General features: G+C 39.3%; 1 protein-coding gene across 1 annotated transcript; it reads right to left on the minus strand.

Moving 5' to 3' along the window:
* Positions 1–1,571: 1,571 nt before the first annotated feature.
* tnfaip6 (tumor necrosis factor, alpha-induced protein 6) lies at positions 1,572–19,336 on the minus strand. The gene is made up of 6 exons (XM_034110441.1): positions 19,221–19,336; positions 14,933–15,070; positions 14,129–14,290; positions 5,095–5,323; positions 1,891–1,931; positions 1,572–1,808 (listed from the first exon to the last, which is right to left on the minus strand). The coding sequence occupies exons 1-6, from the start codon at positions 19,318–19,320 to the stop codon at positions 1,687–1,689; spliced, it is 792 nt and encodes a 263-aa protein (XP_033966332.1). The 5' UTR covers positions 19,321–19,336; the 3' UTR covers positions 1,572–1,686.
* Between the last annotated feature and the right edge of the window lie 7,074 nt (positions 19,337–26,410).

Below are 26,410 nucleotides of genomic sequence, written 5' to 3' on the forward strand. Positions count from 1 at the left end.
TTGGTCCGGGTGGGGGGACGGGGGGACGACGACGACAGCAGGTTGGCAGCAGCAGAGCGGAGGGAGCGAGTGGGAGTGTGTCTGTGGAGGAGGTGAGTCAGGTAGGATGGGGTCAGGTTATGGAGGGCTTTGTGGGTCATTCCAGAATTGGAGGACAATTTAGACACCAACATTTTTGAAAAATGAACCTTTTATTTTATGTATTTAGGAAAAACAGACAATAAACCATCAAAAAAAGTGATTTGCCCAGCTAGGCATCACATGTATATTTTCCAATGAAGAATTACCCATGTTACTCTAATTAAAGTAACAGGGTTGAAAATCAATGCTAATTTGAGCTTTAACCTCAGGAATTATTGCTAGATGTAGCATGTAATGCTACTTTCAAGGCAAGGACAAACTTGGATATCAAATGCAAGAAAGATAACTTTGAAATTAATATGCTTTATTCTGATCATATCAGTAACGGGTTGAGTGGGTCAGAGTGCCACACTCTTTTAAGACTGAAAAGATTGTAAAAATATGAAAAATAAAAGAGAGGACTTCGTTTTGGTCTACCCATGGCACTAGCACATGGCTTGCTGATGTCACTTCCACTGTGTCATCTGACTTACAGTTTTTTCACTTCCTGTGCCAATCTAAAAAGGTTTGGGTAACAGGGTTGAACGCATGTTGAGGGACACACCTTCTGTGCAAAATTACTGTTATTTAAAATATGTTTATGATTTAACAAATTGATTTTACCATTACAAGAGACATCAATAGAATAATACCAACAAAAAGTAAATACAATCCCTATTTTAAATGTTATATTTGACATGCAAGTTGGTCACCAAGAAGCGGGGACAAGAGAAAAATGCCATTTTAGGGGATGTTCGAGAGCTATTTGATCATTTAAATAATATTTTGAAACCACTTTTTCTACAACTTTATATACATTTTGTCTCAAGACAAGTATGTTTAACACAACAAGTGCATGTTTTAGAATTTTGGGCATTGATTATTAGATTTTTTATATGGGGGACATGAAATGTCCTCCAATTCTGGAATGACCCTTGTATGTCATCAGGAGGATTCTGTACTGAATTCTCTGGGGGATGGGGAGCCTTATTAATATACTTTTAAATGATTTGGTTAACATAAAAATGCTTAAAAACGTATAAGGCATTTATATTTGTTTCATGTATACTGTACGTACAAAGTTTGTATTTTGAACAAAGTACATGTAATATGTATAGATATCCATATAATGTAATGTATAAGTATATAGGAATGTCAATAAGGTTTATAAAAGTTTCAAATGTAAGCTTTAATTGTGTTATTTATTTTCCTGTTTGTTTTTTGTTTCACAGTGACATTTGTTTTGCATAACGTTTTTTTACCAAATCACAACCACAGCAGCAAAAACAACCACAACATCAATTCATTTTCTATTATTAAGTGCATGAGGCTTTTATGAATATGTTGTATTTATAAGTAAATGTACATAAATAACTATTACAAAGTAAGCCTCAGTAAAGGTGAAAGTGAGGATTGCTTATTTGATCTCTGTTAGAAAAGCAACCAAACAATTGATGACAAAATGATTTATTTAATCAGATAAAAAACACATTAATTACAGTACAGGATGTTATCAATAACAACACGGTGAACACAGCAACAGGATCACATCAGTAGAGGAGTCGCTCAGAGGAAGTAGTGCGACTGATTCTGAGAGAACAGAGTATCATCAAAGGTGACGTATTGCAGTCTGAAGCCTCCAGCTGTGACTGAAGCGTCAGACAGGAACTTCAGCGTCATCACGTTTCCTGCAAAACAACAACAACACCAATAGATTTATTTGTTTGTATATTTGATCATTAAGAGATCCATCAGATGAGGAAATCTCACCTGTACTGGTGATATCGTCAGGTAGATAATCGCCACAGTATCTGAAAACAAGCAAATTAAAAACAGTTGTTAACATTAAAGGTCACCGATCACGCTATTTTTAGGCAATAGCATGGATGGGTCATTCTACAGAAAAGGTGGAAGTGCTGTCACTTACTTTTACAGACACCATAATACATGACGTTGACCTAATACTCACATTCATTATATATGTTGAATAAATAGAGATTGTCTTTGCAATGGTACTAAATAAAAAAGAAATAAAAAATGGTTTTATACGTAAATTGCAATTTATTTAAAATGCCAAGTTCAAGGAACTGCCTCGTCACTTTGATCATACATGGAAGTGGAGCCTATAGTTTTAATTTAAAAGATTTGTTTTCAATAAATAAATCTAATTTATATTTACATAACATTACAAGCATTAAATATAGGCTAACACTGAAATGGTAAAAATAAAACGCAAATTATTATTAATAATATAAAATAAATGTCAGTCACCCAAAATTACGTCATTGGTGTTACTGCTACACAAAACGCTTTTATTTTGAAATACTGTACTGTCTCTGAAGTGCCTCCTGTAACAAGAGATCATTTGAGGCAGTGGAAAAAGACATAAGGAAAGTCAGATACTTCTTACTTTGTTTGTTAAAGGTGTCAATTTATCTTCAAATGTTACATGCGTGTTTCAAGTCTGTCATTAGTGTTACTCATTGCATAGCCCTAGGGGTGAACATTTGAATGGGAAAATGTATTGTATTGAAGAGTTAAACGATTTTGATATTGACTGAAGCCATATTTGGTCTGACAGATGTCAGCCATTTTGTTAAAATGGTAGTGTTTTCTCCAAATTGTCACTGGTGTTACTCTTCTTCCTGGTAACACGTAACACCAGTGACGTTCCTATACAAATAAGCTTTGTATAAAGTATAAAAATAATAAAAATAATAAACATATTTTAAGCTCTACTTGTTGTGGATTCATCAAGTTAAGAGTTAGTTATTGCTATTTAACAGGTTTTAGATGTTTTTAGATTTGTATCACCCAGATTCCACCTTTTCTGTAGAATGACCCAGGTCTCAGATATATACAAATAAAAAACATGTCTATGAAGTGTTTTGCTCAAAATACCAAACAGATCACCCATTCTAGCCATGCCTCATATCCCTCTGTTTCACTTCCTGTTTCTAAAAGGGCTGATTTTGGGAAAAAGCTTTAAAAAAAATAAAAATTGATAAAAAAATATAAAAAGGGAGGGGTCTGAGCTCATGCGGGACCCGGCAGCTACTGTCTAAACTAAATGCTGCCGTGATGAAACGCCATATCATGGATTATCAAGGATCTGAAACAGTCTGGAGCTCAAAGGCTTTCTCTCTTGCCGGTTATACCACAAGGTGAGCTCCTTTTTACTTCCTGCTTCTTCACACACATGCTCTCCAGTACAGGTTAGCTCTGAGTGTTAGCGATGCTAACGTAAACACCAACCATATTACGTCCAAAACAGTCGGGCATTGTTTCTGATAGCAACGTTTCTGATTGGGCCGTGGGTCCACATTTCAGATATTACATCATATCGGACGCAAATCTGGATCAGCTCCGTTGTTCCCCGTTTTTAGAGATTTGGGTACGGAGGAAAAGAGAGAGGGTTTTGTTTTCTGACGCTGCGTGAGTTCCCCGACACACCGGCGGGGACACACATGTTTATGTATAAAAGACATCAAAAAGTAAATTTTGCATGATAGGTCCCCTTTAAACTTTCTTCAGTCTGAACGCATGCAGGATAAAGAAATCAGTTAAACGGAGTAGGTGGACACGTGATTTATTAAACAAACATACTGTGTTTGCTTTAAATTCATGTGTTAAACTTAAATAGCATTTAAGAAACTATACTATGTCTAGCTTATAATTTAAAATATGATGTGTTTGATCCTAATTAATTTGGTTTCCTCTTTTCTAAAGTCACATTGTCACAAAACAACTTAACAACTTATTTGAGAGTCACAAGAAAATCTTAAAATCAAAATGTCATCACATAATCATCGTCAGAAGTTCATAAAACATTTATGCTTCCAGCTTCTCCAATGTGAGATATGTGCTGCTTTTCTCAGTGTGTATCAAAATGAAAGGGAATTTATTTGAGGTTTGAACTCTATGTCAGACACACACAACATTACAACGGGGGAGCAAACAAAACCTACACCCAACCTGACAGAGCCCCATCAGGGAGACTGGATCAAAGTTTTTACAACGGTCACATGACCTGTGCTGCAATAATATTGGCCTAGAAGGGCTGATATACATTGGATGGCCTTAAGAGGGGGTGATGTCTTAACATGTTTCCATGATATCATACATTTCATTAATTTAAGCATGAATCACTGTTGAGAAAGAACATTGTATAAAGGTTGATCCTTCATATTTATGGTCACAACACAACAGAATCACACTTTCCCCCTCAAAGCCACGGACCTGCCAGCGAACCATGAGACGTCGTCGTATATACAGTAAACCTTGCATCTTATCATTCAAGATTCAAGATGCAAGGCTTTTATTGTAATGTGTGCATAGTTACAGTGTAGTTATGACAATGACAATCTGAGGTCACAGGCTCCTCCAACAGAGCAACGCAATAAACAGATAAAATAGTGCAAGTAGATACAAATAGAATAGAATAGAAATAGTGCAAGTAGAGTCTATATACGCTGCTGGACAATCTTGCACTAATGTACATTTGCCAAAGGTATTGAAGTGACTGTTATTTTGTATTGATGATTGTGCTTTTATGTAGGTCTTAATGTGTGCATATGTATAAATGTGTCGGTTGATTGTGTATATATAGGATAGATATTTTTATATCTTTGTATTTTTTATTCGGGATTGTGGGAAACGGTATTTCGATGTCTACACACAAACTAAAAGATTGACAATACTTTGGACTTTGACTTATATACAAGTCAGTGGAATCATATTTTTCAAATCCTGTGTCAGTCCTATAAAGATTTTGGAGCTACAAATGCAGATTCCTCCCTCTTTCCCTCCTGAATCTCCTCACCTGCCAGCGAGCCCGGAGACGTCGATATTTTAATTTATTCTCCAGTAACGAATGAAATGACTTAACTGATGAGATGAGAAGTTCACCTTGCATTTCCCCTTATATGGCCACACGAAGACCCTGTTTCCTTTTTCCCGCTCAAAGCCACTGACCTGCCAGCGAACCCTGAGACGTCGTCGTAGCTGTCGTAGACCTCCAGGTAGTCGGCCAGGCAGCCCGAGTCCTCCTCCAGGTCGAACTCCTGGAAGAGCAGCTGGATCCTCTGGCCCAGGCGCACCCGGATGTGCCAGTAGCAGATCTGCTCGTCCTGGTACTCCTCGGGGAAGCCTGGAGACTGGATGATCCTCTGAGGGTCCGTCAGCGTCCCCCCACACTCCTTAGCTGGAAGACACACACATCAAATGCAGAGGTTAGAATTAAATCGGCATTTTTCTTCATTTGTCCTAAAAAACGATGAATTAACTGCTGCTGGCAACTTGTATGTAACTTGTATACGATGTATGTGCATGCTGCATTTTTCACTTGATTATTATTCAGTGTTTAATGTGTATTCTATTTTATTTTGGTAGAGAGTGCACTCGAGGTATTGTCTCTAAAATCAAAGTGTCTAAATGCACCATTGATGTAGAAGACAAGGAGACCCTTTTTAATGAAGCTGCAGTGTTTAAAGATGTACTATAATATCAATATTAATTATTAGTCAGTGTTTACATTTCTTACTTTTTTCTCATTTTTAAATGTTTCTTACTTCTATAATCATTATTATTGATATTGAAATCACTATAATTAATTATTCTAAAATAAAAAATATGATAATAATAATAGTAAAAATCTCAATAATATATCTTAGAATATATGAAGCACAGATAATTAAAAAGTAAAGCTACAAAGAGAGGTAGAAGATCACCCTGACCTCAGACCTGTGTACACCAGAGCTTGGTAAATATCTGTTAGTGAAGGTCGGTAAGTTTCAGAAACCGGCTCGAGATACACTTTTTGTTATATTCCATGTAATGCTCTTAACATCCCGATAGCAATGAATATCTGAAGTACTTTGACAAAAAATCCATACAAAAATGTCATCTGTAGAAGCCGTAATACTGTAAAAAGTACAACCATTCCGTTTAGCCGGCCCCGCTAAAGTAACTGGATGGCCTACCTGCCTGTCAGCCTTCAATCGGGGCACAAATTTATCTCGTGCCCTCATTGGTCATGTGCGCGTTCGTGTGTGTTGGAGGAGGGGCTCTATAAGGAAGTGGCAGATTTTCTCCGGTTGTGTTTTTTCAAATTCTAGCGATCTCGAGCCGGTTTCTCAAATGTACCTACCCCACCTTTAAAGACCGTAAAAATGGCCCCACAAAGAAACATGTGTGTTTGTCTGTATTCTAAATGCATACTCTCAGTTATTTCAGGTCTGTAGCATGCTTTTCCGCAGCTCCAAAGAATAAAACACACTTGGAGAGTTCTTGGTAGTTAAGGGAACAGAAATAAGGGGAACATTTGAACATCACTGCAGTGGGAAAGCAGCTCTGCGGTCATCTAAGGACATGATGTGTGTTCTGAGGCAGGACTTTAATCTGCATCTGTTCACATGCAGCACTTTGGATCGGGGGGGGTCTTTCTCCTGCGTGTGAGCTCTGAAGGAATCAAGGGTAGGAGAAGAAGAGTTCTTTTGTAAAGGAAGGAAATGAAACACACGTGTGGAAACGGGTAACAATGGCATCTAAAGCGTTTCCACTCGATGTCTTGCAGGGAGAAGGGATGTTAGGTTGGTTAACGCTGTTTCTTATTTGTAGATCATTAAAAAGGAAACATATACATCCAGAACTTTAGAAAAATCAACCTTTCGGAGCAGAGGATCCTAGAAAATGTAAGCTTCATTAAGTGACTTTCTTCTGGAGCAATGAGTCATCTAAATACGGATTATAATCTGTAAAAAATAAGAGAAGATCTGTTTGAGTTCATGATATTTTTTAAGCATTTAAAAATGTCGGTTTTTTGTGTATACCTGTATCATCTTATACCGTTCATGTCAGCCAATTAGTAATTATAATTAAGCGTTGCAATGTCATCGTTTATCCACCAGAGAGCACACACAGGTTTGTGTATCTGTAAAACGGACCGCTGAACCCTTATGTTGTGTCCGGGTCTCCCGTGACCCGTTTCAAGTTAGAATGATATAATAACTACGCTCTAGATTTTTGTATCGGAACAAGGCTTCATGATATCCCCCACAACAGATATATAAACACTACAAAACTGATTTTGACCATTTTTGCCAAGTCTGAAGGTCTCTCAAAAAAAAGTGTATCATTTGGTGTTCGGGTCTGGGGAGAGCAGCAGAATTGTCTTTGGGTGACTCGGGTCAAATTTGGCCCAATCAAGATTCATCTTTGACTTTAGACACCTCCATTATTTTCGATGGCTTTCCTGTATAATCAGTGTAACAGATGGACAGATCGCCACTGGGCTTTCATCTAAACACACAGCCACGTAATGATAACAAAACAAAGGCGGGGGTCATTGGTCAAGCAACAGACCAATCAGAGAGCAGCAGTGAGCACACCTCAGGCTGTGTTTTATATTTATATTCTTTATTTCTGATTTATTTCACACAAAAAACTTTTAGTGGAAACGTTTTCACTTATATATATATTTTTTTTTTTTACAAGTCTTCTTATTTCATTATAGTGTACAGTAGTCGATGCCATTTCATTTATATTGTAATATCACAGTATCACAGTACACTCACTACACTCCCCCCTCCCTCCCTCCACCCGCAAAAAATGCTTATCAATATAACTTAAACAACAGAGCCATGAAAATAAACATAAAACGGAAAAAAAAAGACTAAAAACCCACATCAAAGTAAAACAAACAAATAATTATACAATTAATTATACAATACAGCGACAATATAGACAATGACAACACAACTATTTCCGGCCGTCAGGAAAAATAGCCACAGAGTGCACCATTCCATCACTGGTCATATCTCAGATATATTTTCCAAATAAGAAAGCAATGGCGACCACAGAGCTTGAAAGATATGTCCACGATTATATTTTCCAATGTCATTTTCTCCAGAGGTAAAAAATGTGTTATCTGATCAATGAAAAGTTTAAATGTTGGAGGACATTCATTCTGCCAGAGTAAAAGTATACATTTCTTGGCAAAATATGTTATTGTGATTAGTATTCTGTAATGTTTGGGGTTCAGTTTAAAGTTTGGTGTCATTTAACAGGAAAAACATGGATGTTGGCTCATCTCGATGCCTAAAACGGCTTTTGTGAGCGCATGAATCGAATCCCAGAAATGTTTCAAGAGACCACAGTCCCATAAGAGATGCATAAATGTTCCTTCTTTTACTTTACATCTCGGACATTTTGAAGAGTTTTCTTTGGAAATGTTATGCATTGTTGAGAAATTTAAAGTTTGCTTCTTTGATTTTATTGCTTGTGAATGGAAAGTGTGTTCTTTCACAGATATTCAGCCAAGTAGTTTCATCTATCTGTATCCCTAAGTCCTTTCCCCAGATCTTTTTTTAAAGTTGGAAAGGATGACTGAGCTCTTTTAGAAAAAACTGCATTAAACTCTCTAATGTTACCTTTGATCGTGCTCGATGACATCAATGTCTCCTCCTCTTCCAACAATCCCGATCTCAATGTATTGCTCTTAATAATTGAGTGGATCACGTTCCTAATTTGCAAGTATCTGAAAAAAATCCTTATTTGAAATGTCATATTCTGCTCTTAAATCATTACATGATTTCAATGTTATATCTTTGTGGAACAAATGTTTCAATTGCTTTCTACCTGATTTCGTCCATTTGTTTATATTAATTGACAACAAATATTTGCTAAGATCAGGATTGTTCAAAATAGGAGAAAAGATTGAAATACCTGAGTTAACATGCACTTTTTTTGGACAGGCTAAAAGTGTATTGACCACTGTAAAACATTTGGCCATATTTTTCACCTTATTGAAGTCTTTAACAAATATAAGAGTTTCCATGGCAACGGGTCAAAGACATTGGCTTCTATCTGAACCCATAGTGAATCCTTTCTTCCCAGAAACCAAGATAGTACATTTCTTAATTGAGCCGACCAGAAGTAGTGTTGAAAGTTGGGAAGACCAAGACCACCCATAGTTTCTGGTTTCATAAGAGTAAGTATTGATTCTTGGTTTTTTATTACACCAGATACATTTTGAGATGTGTCTATTGAGAGATTTAAAATAATCAGCGGATAAATAGCATGGTAACATTTGAAAAAGAAAAATACATCTGGGTAGAATATTCATTTTTATGACATTGTTTCTTCCTAGCAGTGATACTGGTCATGTGGACCATTTAGATACATCCTGTTTGTTTTGTCAATGAGTGGATTGTAATTCTCTCTAAACAGATTATCCAGGTGTGGTGTTATATTTATTCCTAAGTATTTAAAGCCACCTGGTGACAAATTAAAAGAACAAGACTTTTCCAAATTTGCTGTTGGCGTCATATGTAAGAAACAAGCATTCGATTTCTTTAAATTAATTTTATATCCTGAGTATCTTCCAAATTGCTCTATCGTGTCGTGCGCGTGTGGTACTGAATGTTCTGGGTCTGTTAAGTAAAGAATGATATCGTCAGCTTACAGAGACATGTTGTGTTCATCGTTAATCTTCACTCCTTTAATACTTATGTTGTCTCGCACACATGATGCCAGTGGTTCAATTGCAAAAAGCAAAGGTGACGGAGGACATCCCCGTCTTGTCCGTCTTGTTAGTGGAAACAAATCTGAGGAACTGCAGTTAGCGATACCCGCTGCTTTAGGATTTTTATAAATTGATTTGACCCACTCTATGAACCGAGAGCTCATATTTAACCTGTTCAAGATAGCAAAAAGAAAATTCCACTCAACCCGGTCAAAAGCCTTCTCTGCATCTAAAGGAAGAAGCAGAGATGGCTTCTGACCGGTGTCCAAATGGTTTATAACATTCAAAAGTCTACTTATATTATCAGAAGAATATCTGCCCCTGACAAAACCTGTTTGAGTTTAGGTAAAACAATTTCCAGTCGTTTTGCTAATAATTTGGTGATAATCTTATAATCATGATCCAAGAGGCTTAAAGGCCTAAATGAAGAACAATTCAGGGGGTCTTTCCCATCTTTACGTAGTACAGTAATATATGCAAGACTCATTGATTGAGGAAGCGTTCTGTTGTGAGAGAAGTTGTTAACCTTTGACATAAATATAGGTTGAAGTTCAGTCCAAAGCTCTTTATAAAGTTCTGCCGAGAAGCCACCTGGCCCCGGGCTGTTATTTATAGGCATAGATTTAATTGCAGCCAAAACTTCTACTTCTGTAATTGATGAGTTTAGATACTCTTGATCTAAATCAGATAATGTAGGCAAATTAATGTTATGGAGATAATTGTCCAGTTCATCTTGTGAGTACTCAGATTGAGATTTGTATAATTTGTTATAAAATTCATAAAAAGTCTGGTTAATCTGTGTTGGGTGGAAGGTGCTGTCTTTCAGACGAAGTGCCTTATAGCCCTTTCTGCTGGCTGCTTCTTTAATTGATAGGCAAGTAGTTCACTTGGTTTATTGCCGAATTCATAATTATGTTGTCTGATAAGATTCATTGGTGTTCTGATTTCATTTGTTAAGTCAATATTTAGTTTAGCTCTGGCTGTGTTTAATTGCTTCCAGTTTTCATCTGTCGATGCGGATTTATGAAGTACTCACATCTGTTTACTTCTCTTTCAAGTTCTTGTCTGAGCTTCATTTTTTCACGTCTTTTAAAAGATGTGTATGAGATAATAAGTCCTCTTAAAGTAGCTTTTGCAGCTTCCAAATGATATACTCTTGCATAATCTGAAATATTAATGGAATACATTTTACATTCTTTTACCCTATGCATGTATTTTGATGGAATAAAAAAAATTATCTATTCTAGAATAAGAGTTGTGGACATTTGAAAAGAAAGTGTAATCTTTGACATCCTGATTTAGTTGACGCCATAAGGCCGCATTCTGCTCAAAGCCCCTGAAGGACCTTTGAGGATTTAAGATTGTGGCTCTTGGACTGGTTAGATTTATCTAATGTAGGGTTAAGAGTGCAGTTAAATCGCCGCCCATCAGTCCTAATCCTTTACAATTTTCATTGAAGAGCAGCAGTCTGACATGAACATTGGTTCATCTATATTGGGAGCATAGATATTTAAAAAGGTGATTGGGGTTCCAAAAATATTACCAACAACCAGAACAAACTGACTATTTGGGTCCGTAACAAATTTTTCTAATTCGAATGGGCAAGTTTTGTTTATCCCAATAGCTGTCCCTCTACTATGGGTTTTATATGATGAGAAATACACCGGACCTATCCAATCTCTTTTCAATTTAAGATGTTCAGTACCTGAGAGAAAGGTTTCTCGTAAGAAGACCACATCAGCTTTGTCTTTTTTAAGAAGAGATAATACTTTATTCCTTTTTACGGGGTTTCCCAAGCCTTTGATATTCCAAGAATAGATTGTCATGTTTTGCATGGTGGCTGCTGCATATCTGCGGGATTATATTTAATATATTTTGGCCCCATACACAAAAGGGATTGTCACTCCTTTTATTATTTAACATTACAACTAATGTAACACAAACGCAAAACACAAAAAGAAAACAATATAACATCCCACCCAAACCGGGGTCTTCTGACCCTGGCAATTCATCTACCCAATGTGTTGTAGCCCAGAGAGAAACACACGTCAGAGAAATGTCCATCTCAGATCTAACGAAATGTCCTCGTTGTGTCGGCAACTTGGAGCTCCCATCCTCAGTTCTCATTGAAAATAAATACATTTCTTCATAATGTTCCTCCTTAACAGGTAAGTTTTCACTTATATGATTAAAAAGAAAAAAACGACAAAGTGGCAAGGCTTGCCCACCCTGCTTTGGGGGGGCACAGTGACTCATGGCCCGCGAATGACCCCCATGACGCCGACCCTGGGTCAAAATTGACCCGCGGACACCACGAACGGTAACAGCTTTTGAACACAACACAAGGGTTAAGAAACATATGGACAACAGTTATTTTATAACCAAGTTTAAAGCTGTTATAATTCATGTTTTTTTATATTAACAATAGATCATAATGCCCGTCGCCTTCAATAATACACACCCATCAAGGTTTTAGTTATTTTGATTTAGTTTAATTAGCTTTTTTGTTCATAGTTATCCTTTAATTTCACCCCACTGTATAAAACATATTGTTATGTATTGTATGTGTACTTAATCTGTTGTAATTGTAGTTCTTGTGCATAATGTTTTTGTAATTATTCTGTTTTAATTGTCTTGATATAATTGAAAATAATAATTCTTCAAGACTAAATATAATAAATATGAAGAGTGTCCAGCCACACAACTTTTCCATCTCCTTTCAATAGACGATAAAACTTAACATATTTGTTTTGACTCACTCAAGGCACAGTGGCTAGAAAAGGTTGAGCTGCTTTTCATTTGGGGGTTAATTTCCAAAATATTACTTTGAAATGCTTTTCAGATGTGGAAAGGACAAAAGAGTAAACGTACTTCGGCTCCAAATGAATCAGGCAGATTGGGAAATCCCATTGACATTCAAGTTAAAATGAATCATTCAAGTCAAACCAGTCGCTGTGCAGCCTGTGTTAGTTATCACTTCCTCAGTCTCTCCATCTTATCCTCACGTCCTGCAGGTTTATTCCTGGTCTCCTCTTGATAACTCACAGGGTGCGACACAGATTGTGGTTTTAAGTGCAGTGAGTCTGCAGAGCCTCAGACAGGACGACTGCTCCGAACCACAGCCCCAGTCATCGCCTACGCTTCAAAACACAGTGTCTTTAAACCATATTAAGCTATATTGACTAGCCGTGACGCTGGTTTAGTTTGTGTGTGTGTGTGTGTGTGTGTGTGTGTGCGTGTGCGTGTGCATGTGCGTGTGTGTGTGTGTGTGTGTGTGTGTGTGTGTGTGTGTGTGCGTGCGTGTGCGTGCGTGTGTGTCACCATGGCAAAACGTTGTCCTAGAGACATTTACTGTAACGGGAATCCCCACAGAGGAGGTTTTAAGTGCTTTGTTAAGAGTTTATATTTTTCTGTCTGTCACTTCCGTTGCATTACAGCGGTGCAGGATGCAGTCACTACACTTTACAGAGGTGTAGTTCAGATAGAAATCAGGTTCAAAGAAGGGTGTTATCCGAACAAAGGATGACTTTCAGTGCTCTTAGTCGGACCGCTGTTGGGGACTATAGGAAGTGGTGAAGAATTTAGCATGTGTGATCCCATTGCAAGATATTTTACTTACCAGTATCACTTCCACATCTGAATGACGACATATAACCGTTGTGCATGCGTCACTGTTGGATTTGTCATAAATTTACCTTTTATCCAATTTAAAGCAATATATTTTCAACACACTTAATATAATATATTAATATAACTCCCATTGTGTCGGCACTATCTATGCAGAAGTGAAGTTGAGTAATGAGGTTTTAGAGAAAATGCATGTATTTGGGAAGTAGTGAGCATCCAACCGGAAAACTGAGACTTGGACTTCGGTTTTACTTTTTAAATGAATGGTTTTGAATAGTTTTGCCGTTGTTAAATGCTGCTCCTTTCCTCACTTCATGATACTAATCTTTCTCCTACCTTGAATGTTTACTTATTAGATTGTTTTGCTTGGCACTACCATACTGATTTATTTTGTCTTAATCGGTCTAGTCCAGTGTTTCTCAAACTGTTTCATACCAAGGACCACTTAACCAATACAAAAATACTCGCGGACCACCTAACTCCACAAATATCCAAAAACACATCGTTTTTTACAAATCGCCTGAAAATGGTACAAACAAGTGGCCACATGTGTGATGAAGGTGTTGTGCTGGGCTATATCATGCAATCAAAAGTGAAACTTAAGCTCGCTCCATTGCGGAGATATTCCCGCGAGAGTGCGGAAAACTTAAATTGATTTATTTCAAATGTGAAATTTTCGTGCAAATACATTTTCCCTCTGTGGGACGGATAAAGGAATTATGACAACATTTGTAGATGACTGTGGAAGAATCTAAGAAGGCAACACGTGGTAAGAAATTGATATAAGGATCATCATTTTGTGGCTGAAATATTCCTTAAAGCCAGCTTGTACTGCAATATATAAAAACATGTACTCACAGTCTGGATTGTAGCAGTACACATCCCATCTCTCACTCTTGTTTCTTCTCACTCCGTAGTCCACAACACCGATCTTCCCAAAGCCACAGTTAGCGCCCGGTTTAACGATGGGGTACCCAACATGCCCTCTGTCGAACCATCCGGCTGCACACACATGGAAACCTGAAAAATAAAATATATCTGCTTCATGCAACCACTGATAATAAACCACTGTGTTCTGCCAGCCAAGCACGGAAACTCAGCCTCAAAGGTAGAAACCTGGACTCTCTGTTTGTTATTTTGTTGTGGGGGCCTCACAGTTACACTCAGTTACACTCCCCAGATAAAGCAGAGACCTCCTACCGCTGTGGGAAAACGGGTCTCAAGCGCTGAAAGGGGACAGGATCGAGTGGCTGGACTCCATCTCAAGAACAAATGGTGATGTTACCCACCCAAGAAGGTGTTAACGGACTTTAACAATGCTCCCTGAGGCCGCTTAAAACCTGCTCATGAAACAGCAAAGCACTCGTGGGAAGAAGTGTTTCCTCCTCGACCTTTGTCCTGTGAACATGTGAAGTCTGAAAGCATTGCAGCCTTGTTTCTCTACTGTTACATTATACATGGTGCTTTAAGTGTTTCATGGGAGAAAGCAAAGGTAAACCTCCCTGCTTTCATTGGGTGGGTGCGGTATGAGTCTCCCTCAAGTGATGCATTATGATGCATTCATTCCCCTATAGTATCTCCTTTAACAGGGTGTGTGTCAGGGTGTGTGTTTGGTGTGTGTCAGGGTGTGTGTTTGGTGTGTGTACGTGAGTTTCTGCAGACCTATTTGACGAGCAGCCTCCAGTTGTTCGTGAGTGGCCAGCTTCCCCCCCTCGTATTTGCAGACGGCCTTGGCTTCTTTATACGTCAGCTGGTATCTCCCTTTGCGTGATTCCCGGTGGTAAACTCCAGCTGCTTGTTCTGTTAGAGAGGGAGAGAGAGAGAGAGAGAGAGAGAGAGAGAGAGAGAGAGAGAGAGAGAGAGAGAGAGAGAGAGAAGTTGTTACCTCCATCTGAGGAAGGACTGTTTGCAGACACCACAGTGATCTGCAGAGGGGAAAAGTAACTACTTACGTACTTAAAGGGGACCTTTTATGCTAATCCAGGTTCATATCAGTATGTAGTGTCTCTACTTTAAAGAGTCCTCTCCTGCTGATGTTCAGGTGTATAATAGTATGTAGTGTCTCTACTTTAAAGAGTCCTCTCCTGCTGATGGTCAGGTGTATATCAGTATGTAGTGTCTCTACTTTAAAGAGTCCTCTCCTGCTGATGTTCAGGTGTATATCAGTATGTAGTGTCTCTACTTTAAAGAGTCCTCTCCTGCTGATGTTCAGGTGTATATCAGTATGTAGTGTCTCTACTTTAAAGAGTCCTCTCCTGCTGATGTTCAGGTGTATATCAGTATGTAGTGTCTCTACTTTAAAGAGTCCTCTCCTGCTGATGTTCAGGTGTATATCAGTATGTAGTGTCTCTACTTTAAAGAGTCCTCTCCTGCTGATGTTCAGGTGTATATCAGTATGTAGTGTCTCTACTTTAAAGAGTCCTCTCCTGCTGATGTTCAGGTGTATAATAGTATGTAGTGTCTCTACTTTAAAGAGTCCTCTCCTGCTGATGTCCAGGTGTATATCAGTATGTAGTGTCTCTACTTTAAAGAGTCCTCTCCTGCTGATGTTCAGGTGTATATCAGTATGTAGTGTCTCTACTTTAAAGACTCCTCTCCTGCTGATGTTCAGGTGTATATCAGTATGCAGTGTCTCTACTTTAAAGAGTCCTCTCCTGCTGATGTTCAGGTGTATATCAGTATGCAGTGTCTCTACTTTAAAGAGTCCTCTCCTGCTGATGTTCAGGTGTATAATAGTATGTAGTGTCTCTACTTTAAAGAGTCCTCTCCTGCTGATGTGCAGGTGTATATCAGTATGTAGTGTCTCTACTTTAAAGAGTCCTCTCCTGCTGATGTTCAGGTGTATATCAGTATGTAGTGTCTCTACTTTAAAGAGTCCTCTCCTGCTGATGTTCAGGTGTATATCAGGATGTAGTGTCTCTACTTTAAAGAGTCCTCTCCTGCTGATGTGCAGGTGTATATCAGTTTGTAGTGTCTCTACTTTAAAGAGTCCTCTCCTGCTGATGTTCAGGTGTATATCAGTATGTAGTGTCTCTACTTTAAAGAGTCCTCTCCTGCTGATGTTCAGGTGTATATCAGTATGTAGTGTCTCTAAATGTCTCCATGTTTTAATGTTCAAAAAGCTCTTTATTTCTCTCATCCTGCCTGTGCTGCAGCACCTCTTTTCACCCTCTGTCTGAAACCAGAGCCCAGCCTGCTCTGATTAGCTGGCGAGTGTTACATAGTGATGTCACTACATTTCTGAAGTAAACAAAGGAGTCCAGTGGAGGTGTTTCACAGGGGTTTTAACCTTTGCAGACCATTCACACACAAACCAATAAAACACACTACAGGAAAGGGAAACCCTCAAACTGAATACAAAGGGCTCCATTTGTACACATTTTCTTTATTTGAGTATTTCCATTATATACAACTTTATGTTTCTCCTACATCTTAGAAGTAAATCGTGTTCCTCTTTTCCACTACATTTGTCTGACAGCTTTAGTTATTTGTCAGATTACAGTTTTCATTCCCTTCCTCCAGATGTGTTGGATGAAAGGATGAAGTGTTTCTTTATGTGTTTGGAAATACTCCTCCTTCTCAACATAAATACAGTCAAACATTAAAGAGAGGCTTCCTGTGTGAGATTGTTCTACGCTTTGAAAGTCCACCACTCAATCTGTAATTTGCTCTGGGGTCGTATCAGTGGGAGCTCTGATCCTGTTCCAGTTGCACTCATGCATGACGGCAGCACTGCGCACACAGCTCTCAGGAGTGAGTCTCAAGTGGAGGTTTTGATCTGGTTAACCTGTTTGATGAATGTTTTGTCCACTAATTAAACTCTTGTTCTCTCTGCTCCAGGAAACACCGCCTCTAACCCAGGGGTGTCAAACTCAATTTCATCACGGGCCACATTCGCATAAAGGTTGCACTCAAAGGGCCGGTTGTAACGATATAAATATATAAATATAAAATAATGTATTATATTACATTATTGCCTCTGAATTGGATTATTATAATTCCTCACTTCATGATACTAATCTTTCTCCTACCTTGAATGTTTACTTATTAGATTGTTTTGCTTGGCACTACCATACTGATTTATTTTGTCTTAATCGGTCTAGTCCAGTGTTTCTCAAACTTTTTCATACCAAGGACCACTTAACCAATAACAAAATACTCGTGGACCACCTAACTCCACAAATATCCAAAAACACATCGTTTTTTACAAATCGCCTGAAAATGGTACAAACAAGTGGCCACATGTGTGATGAAGGTGTTGTGCTGGGCTATATCATGCAATCAAAAGTGAAACTTAATCTCGCTCCATTGCGGAGATATTCCCGCGAGAGTGCGGAACATTTAAATGTATTTATTTATTTCAAATGTGAAATTTTCGTGCAAATACATTTTCCCTCTGTGGGACGGATAAAGGAATTATGACAACATTTGTAGATGACTGTGGAAGAATCTAAGAATACATTGGGAATTCAAGGCAACACGTGGTAAGAAATTGATATAAGGATGATCATTTTGTGGCTGAAGTATTCCTTAAAGCCAGCTTGTACTGTAACTGTAATATATAAAACTATCGGATAGTATAATAACTTAGTAATTAACTACGTCTGAAAGCAGAAGTCCAGGGCAAATAATTGCAAGTCTCTTCAGTGCGCATGTCACAAAACGAGATGCATTGTGGGACATGTAGTTTATGGGCAACCTGCTTCTGTAAAGTGGCATGTAACCGGTATAATAAACTTATTATATTCTTTGCAAGCTCTTGCGGGGCCACATAAAATGAAGTCGCGGGCCGCATTTGGCCCCCGGGCCTTTGGTTTGAGACCCCTGCTCTAAACCCTTTCGGTGTGTTACAGTGACCATACTCTTTAGACAACATGGAGAACCTCCCCCAAAAAACATGTTGTAGACATGAGAGAAACGCTGTGCTTGTGATTCAGCTTTGTTGAGCCAATATGAAACACCCTTCCCCACATAAAGAAAACCATTTGGGGTTTCTAAAAAACGAGTTACAGGTGTTTGGAGAGTAATGCACACGAGGAAACACTCCTTTAAAGCTTACTGTAAAAAGGTAAAGACATTAGTCGTAGAGTTGAAATGTGTTGAGCTATCTTTTCACTCAGATGTGTTTACATTTGGAAAGTCCTGAGATGAAGTCACTCCCCGTGTTTACTGGGCTCCTGCAGCCCATAAACATGCCGTTTGGCAGAGCTGCTGTGTTGCCTTCATTATTATTCCTTGTTAGTCCACACAATGTGCCTTTATGTGAGGGATTTATTGCTGTGCTTGCAAAAACTGACTGAAAACAATCCCATGTTAAGTAGGCCGAGTGTAGAAGATTACATGTGAAGGATATGAAATATGTCACTTTGCATTAAAACAAAAGCTGGCTTAATCTAAAATATGGATACAAAAACGTGATGAAAGCAACACTGGCTAATAAAGTTGAAATTGAAGAATGAAGATTTAAATAAACTACAGATTAAACAGATTTTGATGCATAACAAGAAGGCAATCGCCTAGTAATCCACTCGAGTTATGGCACTTATTATATAATTGGTCGTTATTTGTTCATTTGGGTTTTACCTTCATCACAATTATTAGGCTACTATACTGATTACTAAAATAATAATAATTCCTTTACCAGCTTTGAGAACACTTTAATGATCAATAATTATAAAACATATCATATATATTATTCTGAAATGGACCAATCTGCACAGTGACTACTTTTACTGTCGCTACTTCAACTATATTTTGATGATAATACTTTTCTACCTTTACTCGAGTAACCTTATGAATGCAGGACTGACAGAGTATTCCTACACTCGGGTACTTCTACTTTTACTTTAGTACAAGATCTGAGTGATTCATAACAAAGTGAAACAGCGTAACCAACTTGTTCTTTCTATCTAAATGTACAATTACAACAAGTTAAATAAAAGAGATTTACCCAGCCAGATGGAGTTATGAAATATTCCGTTCTTGAAGCCCCATGCCTGCGCCTCTTTGAGCAGAAAGCCCAGCGAGCAGAGCAGAGAGAAGCAGTTCATCCTGTCTGAGAGCGGCTGTTCCTCCAGATGTGTCCGAGCTCTGCCTCTCGGCTGCTGCCTTTATACTGCTGCTGCCACACACACACACACACACACACACACACACACACACACACACACACACACACACACACACACACACACACACACACACACACACACACACACACACACACACACACACACACACACACACACACACACACACACACACACACACACACACACACACACACACACACACACACACACACACACACACACACACACACACACACCACACACACACACACACACACACACACACACACACACACACACACACACACACACACACACACACACACACACACACACACACACACACACACACACACACACACACACACACACACACACACACACACACACACACACACACACACACACACACACACACACACACACACACACACACACACACACACACACACACACACACACACACACACACACACACACACACACACACACACACACACACACACACACACACACACTGCAGGTTACCGACAACCATTGGTCACTTACAATAAACCAGGGAGGGGGAGGAAGAACTCAGATACTCCACTAAAGTAAAATGACCACTCCATCAGGAGGAAAGTACTCTATAACAAATAAAGGTAGTTTTTGTTTTTACTGACTGAGTAGTACTGACATTCCAGACATTCAACATGACATTGGCATTCACTTGCTCAAAAATAATTAAATTAGATAACACCGAAAAATGATAATTTTAACTTGCTTTATATTTTGTTACTGTACATTTTTAATTCAACATGTATATTTTCTACTTTCTTGTTTATTTTAGTCTTTTAATTTGTAATGTACAATGCCTTGTGTTTTTATGCTGCTACATACATTTCCCAAATTGGGTTCAATAAAGTATTTCTTATCTTATCTTAACAAAGTTGATGAAAAATTGTGGTCATTAAATAATATTACATCCCCACTCGATTACGATTATTTCAAAACAAACAAAAACAAACCCCCCCACCACTGACACTACTGACATCACCACTGACATGTCCTAATCTCACTTTAGTAAAAGTATTATCAGTATCTATAAGGCCCCAATACATGTGATATATTATGATATATATATATGGCATTATTAGATTTTATTCTCTCATTTTAAAGTGGACCTATTATGCTATATATGAAACATATATTGTAGGGCCATACCTATACAAAACATGTCTGTGAAGTTTTTTGCTTCAAATACCAAACAGTTCCCCCGTTGTAGCCATGCCTCAAACTGCTCAAACCCCTCTTTTGCAGCCCTGTTAGAGAAACACAGATTTTGGGTCCTTAGCTTGAAACAGAAACAAAGAGGAGCCGGAGCTAATGCCTGATCAGAATTCTACCGGAGATAAAGTTAAATTCTGCTGTAATAAAACGCCATCCTGTTCTAAACCACATCAAGGATTATTTCTGAAACAGTATGGAGCTCAAATGCTTTTTCTCTTGCAGGTTTATCACAAGGTGAGTTCCTTTTTTTATTTCCTGCTTTTAAAAACACATGTGCTCTCCAGTACAGGTTAGCTCTGAGTGTTAGCGAGGCTTGCTAATGTAAATAAAGACGGTGTCGGTACCAGATGTGTTCGGGTACCAGATGTGTTCGGGGTACCAGATGTGTTCGGGGGCCGTCTCTTACCAATGACGTCACGCATTGTACGCATTGTGATTGGCTGTACGGTAATTTACCCAGGGGTTCTCGGGGACAAATCACATCTACAGATCATGACGAACCGAATTGAAGTATTCCTATACTCCTAGCGTTTGCAAATGTTTGTGAAAAACATGTTAAAAAAACATGAAAACGGAGCAATGGCTGTACGCCATTGGCTGTACGGCAACTCAAGAGGACCATCATACACGGTCAAATTCCGAACATTTAAACAGAGCCTACACTTCATTCTTTACTTTGTCCATTATTATATGTAGAAGATATTACTTTTTTCTCCGTGATGTTGTTTCCATAGAATCCTTTTCCATTTCACAGAACACAAATTGGGTTATTTACATAATTATGTTTACACTACTACTCCCATACTCCTAGCGTGTGAAAATGTTTGTGAATAATGTGTGCAAAGTCTCCGAAAACGGAGCAGTGGCTGCGATGCTAGCTTTGCGGCTAGCGGTTAGCATTTTAAATGGAAATATACATCGAAACATCATGTTTCAGTAAAAAGAAGGCCCCACTGATCATCTAATCTCTGAGACGATTCCAGGGATGCCTGACTTGAGTTTCTAGCACATGGGAAAGTGGACAAAAGTGCCCCAGATCAGCCTCTTAATTTACCCAGGGCCTAGTGCTTGGCTTTGGGCATGAAAATTCAGGAAACTCCCCTGAGTATTTTATTTTATTGACGTCATTACGTCACTGGTAAGAGACGGACCCCGAACACATATGGTACCAACACCGGGATTATGTCCAAAACACGTCAGGCATTGTTTCTGATAGCAACTTTCTGTGGGTCCGCCGCCGATTTGACGTCATATCGGCAGCAAATCTGTATCCTCTCGTTGTACCCCCGTTTTTAAAAGATTTGGGTACGGAGGAAAAGAGAGAGGGTTTTATTTTCTGACGCTGCGTGAGTTCCCCGACACACCGGGCACACATATTTATGTATAAAAGACACAGAGCATTTTGCATGATAGGTCCCCTTTAAGTAACATTAACTTTGATTTTCGGCCACTAGCAGGCAGGATTGAGAAAGGAATGACATTTTGACATTCCAAAGGGACACATAAATATTAGTTTACATATCATCAAAGTTATCCAACGTCTGAAAGAAATCAATTATCTCAGCGTGGATTTAGACAACACAATGTCATTTTTTAAATCCTGATAAAATCAAGATGGGACCGTTTTCTACCTCTTCTTCCAAACTGTCCATGTTAGACGTTACAGTGCCTCGGCTGTTTTGTGTGTTTCTCTAAAGTCAGAGTTTATTCTTATCGTTTACCCTGGTGTTGTTTTCTGCTTCTGATTCACTGTGTGTCATCAGGTTTTAATGCCTCCTACTGAGCGGAAACTACCACAGAGAGAGGTTTTTTAGTAATTTACCATCTGGATGTGGACAGATTTTATCACCACCATAATGTTGCAACCGTGCAGGAAGCATCCTTAAAACCTTACAGATGTTTAGTTAAGATTCAAATAAAGATCAACCTAGAATGTGGGGTTAGTAAATGAAGACGAGCCTGATGGATAATCTCTGGTTTTAAACAGATGTGGGGAAAATAATTTATATCTTTTACAGATTAAACAGGTATTATCAGCTAAATATACTTCAAGTGTTCAAACAGCTCTTTGTTTCCCTCATACTGCCTGTGCTGCAACCCCTCTTTCACCCTCCGTCTGAAACCACAGCCCAGTCTGCTCTGATTGGTTAGGTGGCCGGCTCTGTTGTGATTGGTCAACCGCTTAGAGATGTCCCGCCCTTTAGCCTATCACAAACAATGTGTTGGAGCGGTAGCCAATAGAAACGCAAGTGTTACATAGTGATGTCACAATGTTCCAGAAGAAGAAGAAGAAGAAGAAGAAGAAGACGGGGACATTTATTTCCCCACTCTGTTGTGTTTACACACACACAGAGGATATACATGCACACACACACAGAGGACACACACACACACACACACACACAGAGGATATCCACGCACACACACAGAGGATATACGCACATGCACGCACGCACGCACACAAACACACACACACACACACAGGATATACATGCACACACACAACCACACATAACCACATGCAGATAGGAGAGGTGGCAGAGCAGAGAGGCTGCCAGGTACCCGGTGCCAAGGGAGTAGTTTCGAGGTTAGGGCAGTCGGCAGTGGCCTTGGAGGTGAACCTCTCCAGCTACCAGCTCACTCCATCTACCGATCGGGGCGTGAACCTACAGACTGAGCCCCTCCAGTAAAACATAGGAGACCAATAGAGAAACTTCCTCTGGAGGGAACACAGAGATTTGAGCCTTTGCAGCCCATTTACATGCACACAAACAAATACAACACAATACAGGAAAGAGGAAACCCCAAAAGCACAATAGGGCCTCTTTAATGTGAGAACACACACACACACACACACACACACACACACACACACACACACACACACACACACCCACACACACACACACACACACACACACACACACACACACACACACACACACACACACACACACACACACACACACACACACACACACACACACACACACACACACACACACACACACACACACACACACACACACACACACACACACACACACACACACACACACACACACACGGCTGCTGGGTCAAATTGTCCTGAATTGGTTCCAGATCTGGGAGGAAATGACGAGTTCCTTCTTAATTCTCAGCGGCCTCTCCCATTGAAACCCGCACATGGAAAGTGTGTGATTGTGACATACTGTACATTACAGCTGCTCTTTAATAGGAGATTCCTCATCATTTCCATGTGTTGCACAAATAGAGCAAGGAGGAATGGATATGCAGAGGAAAAGCCTGTGTCATGATTATAAGACAATAAACGTGCATTAAATCATGACATCGTTTCTGTCATGAGTAATAAATGCAACACAGCATGACATGGAAGGAAAAGCCAGCATAATGTTGACTCTGAATTGAAATGGATCTGACTCTTGTAGTTATAATTGAACACATTAGTTTCCGATGTTAAATGTGGACAGATGATGTTGGACAGAGAGATGCATATTGGTCAAATGGTATGATCTTGCTTTAACCCTCCTTTTGTCTTCGGGTCTAATCTGACCGATGTACAACTTTCATCAATCATAACCTTTTTGTTTTACATTCGATTGCATTCAGGCTTCATGATATCCTTCACAGCAGACATTTGAACACATACAATTGCTGATCAACACTTTCATTGAATTTTGGATGATTTAGTCAACTTACACACAAACACCCACACACACCCACGCACACACACACTCTAGATGTGTTCCCCCCCTGTGTGCCCATCCCATGACATAAAACATTTTGTGGAGCAGGGTTTTGTTCATGATCTGTTTGGGTTTGATTGGGGAAAAATCGATCTGTGTGCTGATGTAGAAACCGCATGGTCTTATTTTTATCTTGGTGTTATGGAGATCATTGATAGACATGCACGCCTGCGTACATTTAGAGTGAAGGGACGAGACAATCCTTGGTTTTCTGCTAATCTGTCCAGTCTCCTTCATGAGAGAAACAAGGACTGGGCAAAGGCTAGGAAATCAGGCTCAGAGGTAGAATGGCTGCGTTTTAGGCAGCTAAGGAATAGCTTCACATCGCAAATCAAAAGCGCTAAATCAAAGTACTATCTGTCAGTAACCACAAAGAATCTAAATAATCCTGGAAAATTTTGGAAAGCCATTAAATCGTTATCCACCGGCGATATCCGTAATGAGCTACCTCCGTGCATTACCACAGCATCTGGCACTATATCGGACAGGGCTACTATGCTCAATTGCTTTGATGAGCATTTTGTGTCCTGTGGCTCTATGTTTCATTCTGTTTCTCTGCTTCTGTGAACACCACAGTCTGTGACTCAGAACAATGTGGTCTGGAAAACCCTTTCAGTTTTACTCCTTTTACTGTTGATGTTGTTCGTGAAGTCTTAACCAAGCTAGATCCTAAAAAGTCAGATGGCCCGGACAACGTAGAACCTTTCTTTTTAAAGATAGCTGCAGATTTTATTGCTCCACCTCTCACTACTCTTTTTAACCTCTCCCTCAGCACGAACAAAATCCCAAAATTGTGGAAGACAGCGTATGTCCTGCCTTTGCTAAAAGGAGGGGTGGCCACCTTATTAAATAACTATAGGCCAATCTCTAAGTTGTCAGTTCTGGCTAAGGTTCTTGAACGCCTTGTGAGTGAACAGGTAAAGGTGTTTTTATGTACAAATGACATCCTGTCTAAACATCAGTCAGGCTTCAGAAAGCAACACCTATCACTGCCACAATGAAAGTGGTGAATGATGTGGCGAGTATTTTAGATAATAAGCAGAGTTGTGCAGCTCTATTGTTGACCTATCCAAAGCTTTTGACACCGTCGATCATCACATTTTGAAGCAGAGGCTGGTCAGTATAGGCATGTCCAGCCATGCAGTGGGGTGGTTTGTAAACTACCTCTCTGAAAGGTCCCAATGTGTTCATTTTGATGGGCTGTCTTCTGAGTGGTTAAACATTGATAATGGTGTTCCTCAAGGTTCTGTTTTAGGACCACTTTTATTCTCCATCTACATCAACAGTTTAGGTGAAAATGTTGAAGGAGCAACCTTACATTTGTATGCGGACGATACCGTGATGAACTGTGCAGGTCCCTACATTCAGGAGGCTGGTGTTAAATTACAGGCTGTTTTTAACATTATTCAGACTCAGCTCTCTGAACTAAAGCTTCTTTTAAATGTGGATAAAACCAAGGTAATGCTCTTTTATAAAGCTAAAAATACACCGGAGACTGCTTTGGATATTGTAACTACGCAAGGAATACAACTTGAAGTGGTTACCTGTTACAAATACCTAGGGTTCTTCTACAGGAACAAGTGTCACGGATGAGTGAAGGAAGCAGGACCCAAATGCAGATAACTCTTGAGAAACCCTTTATTTCAAGGATACAGATAAATACCAAACAGAACACTCTCCGGTGAACTCCGTCACCAACAAACAATGACCCAACACTGAACACAGACAGAGACAAGACTAAATACAAGAAGGGGTAATCATGACAACGAGAAACAGCCGGGCAGGGGAGGAGAAACACAAGGACAACAGGTGAACACAATCGGGTAATCAGGGAGGGAAACAGACAGAAAGCAGACAGGCAGGAAACGGGGGTGAACACTTAACACAATAAGACAGGAAACCCAAAGACAAGAAAAACACCAACACAGACAAAACTACAAACGTGACATAACATTACCATACACAACCATATCGTATCATATGTGCAATGTCAGGAGTTTGGCCTACTCCTGGCTCCTGCCCACAGGCCGCCACAACCTTCCAGTCCGAGCGAC

This window comes from Pseudochaenichthys georgianus, chromosome 21 (assembly GCF_902827115.2).
Source record: "Pseudochaenichthys georgianus chromosome 21, fPseGeo1.2, whole genome shotgun sequence".
Lineage (NCBI taxonomy): Eukaryota > Metazoa > Chordata > Actinopteri > Perciformes > Channichthyidae > Pseudochaenichthys > Pseudochaenichthys georgianus.